Source organism: Hipposideros armiger, unplaced genomic scaffold (assembly GCF_001890085.2).
Source record: "Hipposideros armiger isolate ML-2016 unplaced genomic scaffold, ASM189008v1 scaffold_41, whole genome shotgun sequence".
NCBI classification, from domain to species: domain Eukaryota; kingdom Metazoa; phylum Chordata; class Mammalia; order Chiroptera; family Hipposideridae; genus Hipposideros; species Hipposideros armiger.
The window spans coordinates 1,602,494-1,617,834 of NW_017731391.1; the positions used below are offsets into that span (position 1 = coordinate 1,602,494).

The 15,341-nt window shown below is 40.9% G+C and overlaps 1 protein-coding gene across 5 annotated transcripts in view; it reads right to left on the reverse strand.

Moving 5' to 3' along the window:
• The window catches only part of PLEKHG1 (pleckstrin homology and RhoGEF domain containing G1), a 231,116-nt gene that overhangs the window by 51,672 nt on the left and 164,103 nt on the right, over nt 1-15,341 (reverse strand). For all 5 annotated transcript variants that reach the window (XM_019638946.1, XM_019638947.1, XM_019638945.1 and 2 more), the window contains one exon: nt 6,893-6,993. In XM_019638946.1, the coding sequence (XP_019494491.1) occupies nt 6,893-6,993 (101 nt within the window). The remainder of the gene's footprint in view (nt 1-6,892; nt 6,994-15,341) is intronic.

Sequence of the window (15,341 nt, forward strand, 5' to 3'; positions counted from 1 at the left end):
GCTCTCTTTTACAGAATGTATTACATACAAAATTTTCCCTGACCACTGAGGTGAACTTGAAGTCAGAAACTGTATTTTGACCTTGAAGATTCTACTGCCTCCCACTGAATGAGATTCAGGAGTGGGGCCTCTCCCGCTACGGTCTGCAATAGACTTGAACCACCACTTCCTTTTCCCACCCACCTAGCTTAGTCAACTGGCATTTTAACCCGTTCCATCCACAGAGGCACTTGAGCATGTGGGAACAGCACTAAATGTTCCATTAATTTTACTGATACATTAGCACTGGCCTTGAAAAGTCCATATGTAAAAAAGCTTGCAGGTAAAAATATTTCTATCATCGTGTAGAAGTTAAAGACACTTTGGTGGGGGTAAAAACGCACTAAAAGAAAAGTGCCCCCACCTTTCACTGCCTTATTGTTACATGATTCACTTTCTAAATTACATTTCAAGGGAGAAAAAAAAGTATGGCCCAAATAGTTTTTTGTCTTAACATACACGTTACTTGTGAAGCTTTCATTATTCCCCTCAGACAAATTAATTGCATATTCCTCAGAGTTCTCAAAGCATCCTTGATGAGATGACTTACTGCCTCTGCTATACACAGTGGTGTCATTCATCTTTATACTACTAGACTCAGCCCAGTGTTTTACACATGGTAGTGACTCCACATTGGTATCCTGAACAAAGAAGGTGAGTTGAAGGAAAAGGGAAATTTTTACTCCATCTTTTGAAGAAGGAAGACAGCTTCGGTGATTTTAATTTGCTAAAAAATAATTTTAAAATAGAAGTTCAATATGGAAGAACGGTCTCTATTTCCTCAGTCTTCATTCTTAAAGATTTAAATTACAGTTTTAGAGAATTCTTTTTTCTGGGAGAGCAATGCTGTATAAAACAGTTGGCATTTCTTCTTTAGTTGGCAGTAAAAAAAAAAAGGTTTTTGGATTTTAGGGGCAAGTTAAAATGGGGAAAGTGGTTTATTTCGACTGACCTAGTTTCCTGACCATTTGGGAATTTCTACCAGACACCAAACCAGGGACTTGAATATCTAGGCTATCATAGGGATTATGAGAGAAAGGGGAATTTGTCTAGGAAAAGGAAAACAAAAATGAAGTCATAATTGTATTCTGAAACGTCTCATGTTGGAAGAGCTTGTAAATAGCAATTTAAATATAGTCACATACCAAAACTGAACAAAGACAGTACAAAGAAAGAAATTATATACTATTGTTACTTATGAACATGCATGAAAAATATTCTTAAAAAAATACAAACAAATCAAACTTATCAGTACATAAAGATGTAAAACATCATGACTAGGTAAGGTTTATTCCAGTAATGTACATATAATTCAAATCAGCATGCCTATTACTATAATTTACCACATTATGAATAGGAGAGAAATCATATGCTAATTTTCTTAAAGGCATATTAAACATTCAGTAAAATTTAATATTTATTTACAATAATGCCTTAGCAAAATAGGGAAAAGTGTTTATCTAAATCCCAGAGCAAAAATCATACTTAATGGCAAAATATATAAAGCACTTCTGCTAATGTCAGAAAGAAAGTAAGGATGCCAACATCTAATCCACATTGTATGATGGGACTTACCCAAAGCAATAAGACAAGAAAAAAACATAAGGGCTAGAACTGTAAAGGAAGACCAAAAAATAAATAAATAAATAAATTTTAAAAAATCTCATTTCCAGATACCACCGTCTGCATAGAAAATCCAAAAAAATCTATAAACCCCTAGTAGAACTAACAGGAGAGTTCAGAAACTTATTCGGAGACAGTATCAACATATAAAAATCAAAGCATTCCTAGATGATAATAATAACCAATTAAAAAATAAAAAATATATTCTAGCTAATATCAAAACTTAATTTTTATAAGTTACATGTATGAATGTGATGGAGAAAGTATAAAATACTATTATAGGACATTTTTAAAAGGCTTAATTAAAGAGATGTATGTTTATGGATGGGATGACTCAATATTGTAAAGATGTCAATTCTGCCAAAATTAATTATTAAATTAAATATAATTTTAATAAAAATCCCAACAGAGTTCTTCATGGAAGTTGACAAACTAATAAAAACAAAATCACTTGATAGTGCAGAGTCAAGAAAAGCTAAGCCAATGTTGAAGAGTAGCAATGTAGGCTTAATAATTAAGACAATATACTATGGTGCAGGGGTGAAAACCAGATCAACAAGACAGACTACAGAGCCCAGAGACACACCCATATATACATGTAAACACCCATATATACATGGAAGGGATGTGGAACGACAAATCAGCACAGAAAGGATGTATTTTCCACCAGGGGTAATGGGACCATCAGCTAGCCATATGAAAGTAAGAATTTGGATTTCCTGACATACCATACGTCCATCATTTTTAGTTAGATTAAGGACATAATGTAAAAAGCAAAACTTTAAGACTTGTAGAAAAAAATAGAGTAAATTTATGAACTGAGCGTAGGAGTTAATTTTTTAAACACAACACAGAATCCATATACTATAAGAGTATATTTATTTGGTGTAGTCATTCTAATGAATTATACAACTTCTTTTCAAAGAAACCATAATTAAATAAAAAAGACAAGCCTCATGCTAGGAGATGATTTGCAACTCACATAATCCACAAAGATCACTAGCCAGAATTCATCAAGAACTCCTCTGCAACAATATGACAGATAAATGGGCAATGGCTATAAGCCAGGAATTCACAGAGGAAATCTAAGTGGCCAACAAACAAGGAAAGATGCTCTCAGTTTTACTGCAATCAGCAAGATGCAAAGTAATATATCCCCCAATGGAATATTACATAACAACAATTAAACCAAGTAAAGCTATAGATCTCAAAAACAAGGTTGAGTGAAAAAAAAAATTGTAAAAAATTGACACAAGTTATGCCATGTTCGAAATAAATAAAAACATGTTACTTTTTTTTTTTTTTTAAAGATTTTGTTGGGGAATTGGGGGAGGAGAACAGTGCTGGGGAATCGGGGAAGGGGAACAGACAAGTTGCTGTTGTTTTTTGTTCTTCAGTCTAGTTGTGGAGGACGTTGCTTCACTTCAGTTGCTGGCCTCTGGACGGCCGCTCATGGTGGCTGCTGGCCGCTCACGCTGGCTGCTGGCTACGCATGGTAGTTTATGGCAGCCCACTGCAGCAGGGGACTGCAGCCTACGCCATCGCCGGTGACCAAAGGCAGCCCAGCTCCAGGTTGAGCTGTTGTTCAGCATCTTAGCTGTAGAGGGCAGAGTCACTGGCCCTCATATGTGGGATCCGAACCAGGGCCCTCTGGCGTCCCAAGCCAGTTCTTAACCAACGCGCCATTCGGCCGGCCCCATGTTACATATTTTAAATAAATACATACATAGATAGTCATGGCATCAAAATCATACTTGGGAATGAAACCGCAAGTCTTGGATAATGTACAGTTACAGTTGTAGTGGTTAACTGAGCCAGATCATACTGGCTTCTGAGCCAATTCCGCATATCGCTCCCTCATTCCATGTTCAGGGATGTCTTGTTAGTAGCTTGAAATCTGCTGTGATGAGAGTGTTTGCACCACAGAAACTGGCAAACAACATACATTTCAGGTTCTCCCTGGTCCTCACCCTGAAGAGCTAGTTTACCAGCACGTCTGCTTGCCCTTCTCCCCCGTGAAGTGCAGCTGGGAGGAGTACATACGGGCTTCACCATCATTTGTAACGTCTTTATGCTTCAAATAATTTCTAAAGCAACTGTGGCACAAAGAAAGGCTTCGATAGGGTGGAAGTGGTTCATGGGTGTTTATTGTATTAGTCTATGCTTTTCTGTATTTTGGAAATACTTCCTGAAAAACAAATCTGGTCAGCTGAATTTTTCAGGCTAGCATAAAACCATTTCCTTTTTGCTCTCTTGAATTTTAGAGATTTAAATCTTGCTTAGTTGATCACAATAATATGTTGAAAAACCTGGACCTGAACTAATAATAGAAACTTTAAAATTATTTCAAGCCCCAACCACGGACTTGCCAGACAGTTGTATCTTTGAAATCAACTGATGTAGGTGTATGTAATAAAGGATTCATAAGAGGCATTAACATAAAAAGTCACATCAACATTCTTATGTAACCAAATCTAATGGCAAAGGCCCTTGAGCTCTGAATTTAGACTCCAGATTTAAGAGAAAGGAAAGAAAAACAAATAGGGACAAAATAGTACAGACAATTTAACTGTGAAAGTTTAACAAGACGGTATTCTTGAAAATAATAATAATGAAATAAAAATAATAGAATAATATTACCGATAGAGATTTGACAAAACTAGGTATTCAAAATCGGCTAGGTTGGATCTCTAGCTCTATGCCCTGAGCACAGAACTATCTACACTGCGTGATTGATTCCTTGTCTGTCAGATGTGTATACCGTCTGTAAGACGGGCACCCCTCTGCCTCAGAGAGCTGATAGGAGGACTCCATCAGATAAAGCATGTGCAGGATATACAAATGTGATCTACTAAAGGAACAGGCGAGGACACGGTCACATATAATTGTGTCACTACACTGACGCCTCACACACCATCATCAGTGACTCATCCACTGTGACCCAGATTATTTCAGATGTGTCTCACTTCCTCGTTCAGAGAATACCAAAGAGAAAGGAACACAGAACGCATTCAGGCACATAAAGGTCTTCCAGTCTTCCAGCCGCTGCAGACTGGGCTCCACTGCCAAGGCTCCTTCTTGTTGGCCTAGGCGGCTACTTCATTCTTCTTTAAGTGAGGAGACTCAAGAAGATTTGAACTCCAGGGAGTACAGAACCCTTCCTGGAGCGTGCCACAATGTCACAAACCGCGGCTTGAAGAGCAGGGCCGCACTCTGGCAGGAGGGAGTGTGGCTAAACGCCTGGGGTTTGGATTCAGAGAAGCCCGGATGAGGCATTTAAGCTGATCATACCCATGAAGCTCTATGGCTTCCCTCCCTCCAGCATGAAGTAAGTGCTAGATAAACAGTCATGACCAGCAGCTTACAGCCAAACCACCAGAAAACGTGGGCCAGGGACCTCCCAGCACCTTGGCCTTGCCCTCCTCAGGGGTCACAGTGCCACTCGTGGGTTCTGGAAGGAGAGGCCACTCAGGGACTGGAAGGGTTTTATCATCAGTGACTGCTAAATGGGGGTCTGCTCTAAACCAAGTCATTGTGAATGAACATGCGGACTCTAAATTCCCCAACTCAGCTTTTCTATGTCCTTTCTCTATTTTCTTATTATTGTGTTTATTTGATCTAGACAGTGTTTCTCAACCATGGCTGCACATTACAAACATCTGTGGACCTTTTAAACAATCCTGTCGGCCTGGCCCCACCTCAGGCCAATTAAGCAGAATTTCTGGGGTCAGGATCAGCAAATAGTTTTTTAAAAGCTTCCCAGGTGATTCCAGTGTGTAGCCCAGGATGAGAACCACCGTCTTGGAACATGCAAACTGGTTTTCACAGTCTACTGAAGCAAATGAGAGACATGTGGCAACACTGGCATTTTTGACATCCTAGGCTTTCGAAATTGAGGGATGGGTTGATGCAATTCAACAAACATGTCTCCCAGTGGCCCAGCTTGTGCTAGAGATTAGGGACTCAAAGGTGGTAAAGGAGAGCTGGACGCTGCCTGCCAGGAGCTCACCCATACCAATTTCAGTATGCACAGGTGGGGAGGATTTAAAATGTGCACTGTGGCTGAGTCACACAATGACAGCACACTGTAGAACTTCCTAATGGGGTTTCACTATAACAAAATCAATGTCACCACTGGTTAATATTTTGGTGTTGACTCTGTGCTGGCATTGAGCTAGGCACTTTAGGTGGTTCAACTCAATGAAGCTTTACAATAACCATATGAGGTAGATATTGTATTCATTCATTCATTCATTCATTCGTTCATTCCACAAAAGTTCTGACGCCTCCTATGGGTCAGCCACTATTGTGGGCACTTGGGTAGTAAGTAACAAAACAGAGTGAGTGATCCCTGTCCTTGGGGAGTATTCTGTGAGTGGAGGGACAAACCCAACCGTCAAACGTATTGTTTCCTAGAAATTGCTCCATGCCAGGAGAAAAAGAGCAGAACAGGTAAGGTGTGTGTGTGGGTGCCCATTAAGTGTCACTGAAAAAGGAAGATTTGTGCAGAGACTTGAAGTGAGGGAGTTAGTTATTCTACTCCAGTTAAAGACCCACCAAAGGGCATCTACATGGCTCAGTGGAGATGCAAACCCAGACATGCTGGAAACCCGAGTCTGTGAGCTTACCTGCCTACGACCTGGTCTTCCAAAATGTATCACACTTTGTTACAATAACTGATTCGCTTGCCCCATCCCCTTCAGCTCCCTGTCTGTCTTGTTTGGGCAATTTTCTAAGGCCAGTGCCTGCTACAAGTAGGTACACATGTTTGAATCAAATTAATCATTTTTAATTTTAATTAACTCATCTGAATTAATACACATATGACTTAAAGTACTTATTGTGTGTTTACTGTGTCCTGCCCACTTCCGAGGCAGAAGAAAATTTTCAGAAAATCCATTGAAAGTGGGGGTGCTGCAGACTTAAGCCACTAGCCTGTATTTTCAGATGCCCTGTTTGTATTGTGTCGTGGAAGAAAGATGTCACTGCTCTGTCAGGACAAATAGGTCTCTCCTTTGAGCCAGCAGGAGGGAGCAGGATGGGATATTCAATAAATGTGACTCCTATGCAAACAATAACGCTTCCAGGTGGAAGGCTTCATGGTGTGAGAGCCCACAAAAATTTATGAAGTCAAATCAGGTATTACAGGTAAAGTTTTCCTAGGCCACATTCCTTTGAGAGAAATTCATAATGTTCCTATATGAGAACAATCTTATGAGTATTCACTTACCTATTGAAGTGGTAGATATCCCGTATATTTCCAAAAAGGGCTGATCGTTCTTCTGTCCCCAGAGGAAGTTTCGTTTGGTCCCTGATGCAGTCAAGGTAATCCTGTGAAATCAATGAGAAAGATGTCTTAAACACTGCTTCCTCCTCCAAGTCATCTTGAGTTATGCAAGGTATAGCTTTCATATCAGTTTTGAGTAACTATTACACTAATGTGTTCATTAGCTCTGCTATAAGAATACAGAATCTTTTATAAATGACGATAGTATTTATAGAATGGGGATTTTGAGCAAAGGGAGTGTATTATACATTAATTATCTACTCCCCTCCCCCCACAAAGGTATTAAAGCTTCCCTAGATGGAAAATATAATGACCACAGTTACCAATATCAGGGTTTTGGCATGATAGCATCTTCTGCTATTTCCATGACTGATTTATATGATAAAAGATACTCTAAAATTCATATAGTGGAAAACCAGAAATATTCATCTTAGTTTCTCATGACGAGAAAAAAATTGTAACTATGTGAAATGATGGATGTTAACTAAACTTATTGTGGTAATCATTGTACTGTGTGTGTGTGTGTGTGTGTGTGTGTGTGTGTGTGTAATCATTATTCTGTACACCTTAAACTAACACAATGTTACATGTTGATTATATCTCAATAAAACTGGAAACTGAAAGAATTATTTTAAATATAGACTTGAAGTCAGAAAGCTATCAGTTGTTAAAGTACAGAACTAATTTTTTTTACAAATACCAATTGATTTTAAAAAAACAAACACATAACTCATTTATGCTATCTAATAGGCTATGGTAATGAGCCATGGAAAACTTTGAAATGATTTAAATGTTTTAACACAGAAACAACTCCCAAACAAAGCTAATTGGGGCTCAGATCCACAGTGGGTTAAATGTACGTGGTTTAGAAGCTATTTGAACTGCTGAGAGAGGAGAAACTGCTTTCCACCCCTGTGTGCTAAAAAGTTCGTAACTTGAAAATTCCCCCCTCCCCCAGCAATGCTTGAAAAAAGAACCCTGTAGGAGGCAAGATAATAAAGAAAAAAGTAAAAACAGCTGAAATAACGTAAAATGAAAAATAAATACAATCCCCTGCCCTGGGCTGAACAATGTCCTATGGCCCTCTACCAAACGTCGCAGGGCGTTCTGCAGTATTTACAGAAAGTAACCCTGTGAAAGTCAGCCAGACCATGAAAATCCCAGCACTACGACCTCATTCCAAAGTCCAATCGCAAACACAATAGGATTGAGACAGGCGAAACTGAAATTTAAGAACCATCAGGTCATTGCTTTTTCTCTTTTAGTAAACCACATTCATTCTCTCATGCGCTTTATGCTCTGTGGAGGAAAAACAGGCAGGGTTTCATCACTAACTTTCTCAGTAGCCCAGTTCATGGATGGCAACAAACAACTTTCCATTCTAGTGTTTCAAATATTAAAATCATTGTCATGCATGAACCAAAATTCATAATGTTTAAAAAAAATAAGCTTTGTGGTAACATCTTTTCTTCTTAAAAAAGTGGTTATCTCCATAAGAAATTTGATTCACAAGGTTTACGGGTAGTTGACGTTAAAATTCCACAAGAGCAAGACCCAGTTTCCCAGCTTTTAGGAATGGAACAATTACAAGGAGCTTAAGTATCTGCATAGGATACACAGGTAGTGCCCAAATAAGAAATATTAATAAAAAAAGTTAGAATTGATAGTACATTTTGAACATGTAAAACCTAACCTACACTTCCTCAAAACAACAACAACAAAAGACATGCATTCATTGATATTTTCATAAGTTTACACATGGTACGAAAGGGTGGGCTAATATTTAACTTGCACTGACTGCTTATATTTGATAGTTGCTTAATATTTTGATTAACACTTTAAAAGGATGTATCATACCCAAAATTAAACAGGCGGAATACAAGGATATGGCCGGGTGTGATATTACAAAGTAAACCAGAAGGATTGGATGGGCATGACCTGCACCAAACAGCAGGATGAAGGGAGAGACAGAGATGATGATGTTCGCATGCCAAATTCACCTGGCTGACGGCAATGGGCTTTAACAAGAAAACGAACAACCCCTTTTCTCACTCCAAGTGTGAAGGTTTCTTCTTTGCCGAAACCTGAAACTAAATTCTTCACGTGAGGCAAAGATTGAGTTACGGGGGCTTGAAGAATTTCATCTGGGCTGAGAGACAAGGAACCATGGCCCAGGTCCAACAAGTGATGGCCCATTGCCAACTGAATGCGTTTCAAAACCCCAGACTCTGTGTAGAGAAACCAGATTTTAAAAGCTGCTTATTTCCTGAAATTGTTGAGAAAACACATCGTCAGGAGTCCAGATTTCTGCAGGCCACTCTAGAACACAGATCAAAGTCATATGGCCACAACTTGTCCCCCGCCCCCTCACCGATCATAATTAAGTCTTGTTTTAAATATGATACTTTAACCCTAAACCAGTTACTGAAAACTACTGTAGCATGCTCTGCATTAGCAGCTGTAATCATCTCAAGCCAAAATGAGAGGTCTGAAGTACAGTGGTAATAACAGTTCATTCTGTGCTCAAATGATAGAGTAAAGACACCAATGAAATTTATTAGAGCCTGTCATCCTGCTTATTAATTTTATTGGCTTGATCTCAGTGCCTATGGCTACCCTACTGCTACCAACGAAGGGTCAATTCAAAACTTTTGCACTGAAAACAATGATTCTCCAAGAGGACCAAGAATTCACTCTGCTTGGGGGCGGGGGGAGGATACACATGCAAAAAAGAACTTTTCACCATCTGAATAACTTTCTTATATAATTTCAAGTTTTGCCTTAAAGTATTTATCAGTTTATGTCCTTAAGATCTCCACCACGTCAAATGGGTGCTAGACATATCAGGGTGAGCACTTCGAAGGTATATGAACGTCTAATCGCTACATTGTACACCAGAAACTAATATATTGTATGTCAACTGTAAGTGAAAACTAAATTTTTAGTTTATGGTAAGATTTGTACATAAGTTTCCTCTTTTCATTAACATTTCCACTCCTTGTTATTGAAAATATCCAACTAGAGTCTAATTTGGTGCTATTTGGAATGTGGTAAATGGACAGGAGCCAGTTTGCAAACCACTGGTTACTGACCGGCAAGAAGTTAAGTACATACATTAAGAGTAAGCATGTATTATAGAAACTTTTACAGCATTTTAACAGAACGAGATCTGTTGAATCTAGTGGCAAATTTGGACTTGTATTTGTGTGTCCGATTGCTTCTGTTTCATTTGTCTAGTAATTCTTTTTTTTTTATTGTATTTTACAAAAGTGCCAATGTGTGACTGACTGGAAAACACACACACACAAACACACACACACACACACACACACACACACACACGCACACACACCCATCATGATTGATAGTTTGAGAGGCCCTGGTCTAGATAACCATCCAGCAGAGATGCTTAAGAAACTGGGATAGAATTCAAATTCAGATTCAAATTCAAAAGGGTTTGGTTTCTAAATCCTGCTCACATTTTAAAATTCCACCTAGCGATTTTTACGGTTTACTCTTTTTGGTCTAATTTCTCTTGTTAGCAGTTCCAAATTCTAAGTCTTTTACTATAACTCCCATTTAAGACATTTAAGATTTTTTTGTCTTCATTTTAGAGGAAGCATCTTCTTTCTGTTCCTCCAACCCCTCCACCTTGTCTAGAATGCAGTCATCTATCCAAAAACCTGCCTTCCAAATGCCATGTATTGCATCGGGGTGCTGTGGTTGCTACAATAACTTCCATTTGTTCGAGTATATCAATTTATAGTTTAAAAGCACATTCACACTCATTCGTACAAACCCTCCTTCCCCTCTTTTTTTGAGGACACGAGAATGCATGCCAAGTTTTGTTTTACAAGCTAGGAATTAAAAAAATGAATAAAACATGATCCCTTTCCCCAGGGAGCTCCCTGTGTAGTTGAAAGACAAGTGTAAACAAATAAGTATAATACAGTGTTTAGGCCACACGACTAACACGGATAAATATTCAGTACGTAGGAGAGAGGAGGCAGAGGAAGAAGTGGTCAGTTCCCAGGCAGGGAGGGACTTTCTTGAGGAGGTAATGGGGGAGCTGAATCTTTAAGGACGGCCAGGAGTCTGAATATAAAGGAGCAGGAAGGAGATGACAATATCCAGGAAGATGGAAAAGGGTAAACAGAGGCACGGGGTCACAAAATGCAGGGTGCAGCCAGGACCCTCAAAGATGAGACGGGCTGAGGGGAGCAGGGCACACGCCTGCACACACAGACCCTGGTGGTGGGGCTGCAATGGGAGACGAGGCTAGAGTGAGGACTGGACTGACCCCGGAGAATCTTCCAGGCTCTGGAGGTGGTGCAACCACTGCAAGACGCAGTGAGGTCAAAGACCATCCTGGCATCAGTAGACAATAGAACAGAAGCTACACCAGTGCCAGTGGGGAGGCCAGTGAGACCAGTTGCAGCAGTGCGGGTAAGCTCAGACCCAGCACGCAGCAGGCTCCATGGAGAGGAGGGGTAATGACCTGAATGTGGAGAATGAACGGGGCCAGTCAAGGGTGACAGTCGTGGTCTAAGTGATTGAGGGATGGTGATGGCTTTCAGGAGAAGGCAGCTCTTCTCCTGAAAGGGGGTTCTTCTCTGTCCCCTCACTTTCCACTCCAAGGATGAGGGGTGCTGTTCTCCTAACTCCCAACAGGACAGTTTCTCATCCACCATGGCAGTGAGTGGATGAAAAGGCAGTGAGGCTCTTCTCTAGAGCATGGAGAAGGCTGGGCTTCTCCCTTTAAGGAGAAGGACCGACCATTCTTCCTTCCAATTTTCTTTCCCAGGTGGTTGGTGAAGCTGACCTAGTGCTGCTCCCGCTGGCTGAACCCACAGAGGCCTTGGCAGGGTGGGTCCAGGCCTCTCTGGCTGGCTGGTACCCTCTGTGCTGGAGTTCTTCAATCCCAGATAAAATACTGAGAGACACCTTGGGGGATCTACGGTGAAAAGGAGACAAGGCATATCTCTTGGCCTAGCTCATCTGGAGAGATGGCTCGAGCTCCCTCATCTCGTTCTTGTTCGGGTCAACGCTCTGAGGAGAAATGCAGGTTTGCTTTCCCAGCTATTGTCCTCTGCACAGATAGTGCCCTCAGGGGCCATCATGGGCGGATGTGGCTGGTTCAGAGTCACAGGGCCCTGCCCTCATCCCCACTCATTTCTGAGGTAAATGAAGAGAAAAGGGTGGTACTCTGGGTAAAGACAGTGTGGGGGCTGGGGACGTGTGAAGACTGGGGTGACGACAGGACATCCCCTAAGAGGGGTTTGTCGGCCATAGGATCTGAAAAGAAAACCCGAGCAGTTTGCTCCACTTCCGGCTTTGGGCTCTGTCTTATGCAGCCTTGAAAGAATGGTGGGGCCAACAATTTCTCCCATGCATCAGGGCCCAGGGCCATGGCAAGTGTCTGGCCTGAGAAAGCAGCTTTAGGGCAGTATTTCATTGCTAACAAACTGTAGCCTCACTGGGGGTCAGCAGGCCACAGAGCCCCAGGGAGCCTCCCAGGGCCATGGGAACACCAACAAGCCCTTGCAAAGAAAATGAGCAGAGCAAGTTCAGAACAGAACTCTGTGGCTCACAGTGTGGAGATCATACCCCTAAGTGGGAGCAGTGGTGAGGGGCTTCATAGGATTCCAAGGATCTTGGAACACAGAGTCAGGCACACGCTTCCCACCTCTTGTGGAAACAGTCTCAGGAAAACTGCGGGGACAATGAAATCCCAAGTCCAGTAACTAGAAAAAGGTGCAGACTGATTTGGAAGTGGGGTAACAGAGGAGTATAACTTTTGAGATGTTGGCATATAAAGGAAAGAGAATGGTGGAGCAGTGACTGGAAGAGACGTAGGACCAGGGAGGATGGATCAATTGACCCATCCATCTGTCAGTCTGTCTGTCCATCCATCCACCCACCCACCCACCCAAGAATGGGCTGGCTGGTGTAAAGAAAGGGAAGTGGAGGGAGGAAGTTTGGAAAGACAAGCAGGGATTAACCGGCAGTGATGCGCATTGAAGAAGACAGAAGGTGCCCATTAGAGCTGAGGTGAAGAGGCGAGATGAGAGGTGGAGGACAGAAAGATGAGCACGTCTCCTGGGAAGTCTCGCAGGGAGCACATCTATCTGAGTGGGGCAGGGAGTGGCCAAACTGACACTTGTCAGCTTCGTTTGATGCTGCAGAAAACAAAATTCTAACAAGTGAGCGCATATGAAGTAACAAGTTCCCTCTACCTCCTGCAGGCCTTCCTTTTCTCACCAAATGTCACTCTCCAGAGGATAACTCTGGTTAATGATGTAGTTTGCACACTTCTGGGGCATAATTATATCTGTCCAAATGAGATCTGACACTTGAGTCACAACTTCGTGTTTTCCACTCAATGTATATAAATACAAATAATTCCTACATGTACATATTATTCTTTCTCATTCTTTATAATGGCTGTATTGCCTATAATGTACTTAGTTTATAAAGATTGGGGGACACATCCTATGTGCTAGACACTGTGTGAAAGGGGGGACATTCAGAAACCAGTAAGATGTGATCCCTATGCTTCTAGGTGCGCACAAGAGTGATATGTAACAGAAGTAAGTCATGGTATAACAATTTGAGTGTTATAAGAAATATTTACAAAGTGCTGTGAGTATAGGAGAATACATTTTCAAATGAAAGAAAGTCTTATCTTTGTTTCAAATAAACCACTCAGCAGGGTGTATAGTAGTAGTAAAAGTTCCTGCTGTTGCCTGCAGATAAAGTATCAGAAGCCTAATCTTCACGTTAATCTCTTTTCTCTTCTTTCTCAGTCCACATCCATGGGGGAGGCAGGTGCAGCCAACGAAATGGGAGTGGGGGTCTCCAGCCGCGGCATCACGCTAGAAACAAAAGCTCCTATTGTGGGAACAATGCATTCCCTGAGTTTATATAATGTAGCCCCTACGCCACAGAGAGCTGTACTGAAAATACAATATATCATCCGCAGGACACAATCTTTCCGCCAGCATTGTTGGAGGCGGGGGAAGAAGGGGGAGAGGAAGTGACAGGCCTAGGAAGAGAATAAATGAGGATGCAGAGACCAGGGCAAGAGGAGGAAGAAAAAGAGGGAGGCAAGCATGGAGAGAAAGGGAGAGGAAAGAGTGAAAGGAGACACAAGAGAGATGAGAAAGAGGAAAGATCAAATAAGAGAAAAAGAAGATACACATGCACAGTATGAGAAAGAGGAGGGGAGAAGGACAGAGGGAGAGAGGGAGTGGAAAAGAGAGAGAGAGAGAGAGAGAGAGAGAGAGAGAGAAAGAGAGAGAGAGAGAGAGAGAGAGAAAAGTCTAAATTAAAGTTAAAAGCAGCATCTATTGCTGACATATCAGTTCTCATTCAGTTTTCCCAATTGATGGTATAGAGGCTGATCTTAATTGGCGATATGTGGAAGTCAGTGTTGATGGCTCTGAGATACTGCAGTAAAAGAATAGTAAAAAAAAACCAAAAAAAAAAAAAAACCTGGGAGGTTTCAGCCTCATTTACCTTCTATAATACTTTCAACACAGAAGACATCAGTAAAAAAATGTCAAGAATGGTCCTCTTGTTAAGCTGTGACAAATGATACATGTGCCTGTTCAGTCGCCTCTATTGTTTCACCTCTTCCTCCTGAATGAAAGGGGGCTAGGAGGTTCCCCTCTGGGAGTAGGCTCATGGGACAGCTAGACCGAAAAAGGGGAGGTCTGAGCAGCTCTTCCAGAAAGAGAAACTCGGGGAGGAAGTGGGGCAACAGGAATTCTATTAAAAACATCAGTGTTGAATAGAACGAGCAATATACCTTTGCTAAAAGATAATCGGGACTATTTGCTTTTCCCCAAAGACTTTAAGCAGAAAATATCTGTGAACTGGCAGGGCACAGTAATCTAATGATACAAGCAAGATATTAAGAAACAGGGTTAGCATTAATATATTAAAGTTCTTAACACAGCTGGATACCCATCTTGTCCTCCACTTCTGACAACCATTACAGAGATCAGCTGTCTGTATTTATTTCATAACGGCATCAGGAAGAATAATTTGGTGTACATAGATATAAGTAAATCTAAAAATGTTATAATAATTAAAGGGAAGTTGGTACAAATATAACACAAAAATTAATCTCTTACATTGCCTTCGGTTATAACAATTAACATTCTTAAGAGTCCCTTTTGTAATAATAACACAGCAGAAAAACTTAATTTTCTATTGCCTTTTAAGTATTTTAAAAACAGTGCTTAGTGCTTTGAAATTACATTGACAACATTCTCATATGCAAAAGCTCTTCTTACAATATGAGGTGGACACCTGCCATGAAGACGTTCTCTTGCATCTTGAAATCTCTTTCCGTACTTACTTGAAACCTACCATTGCTTTTTTTTTT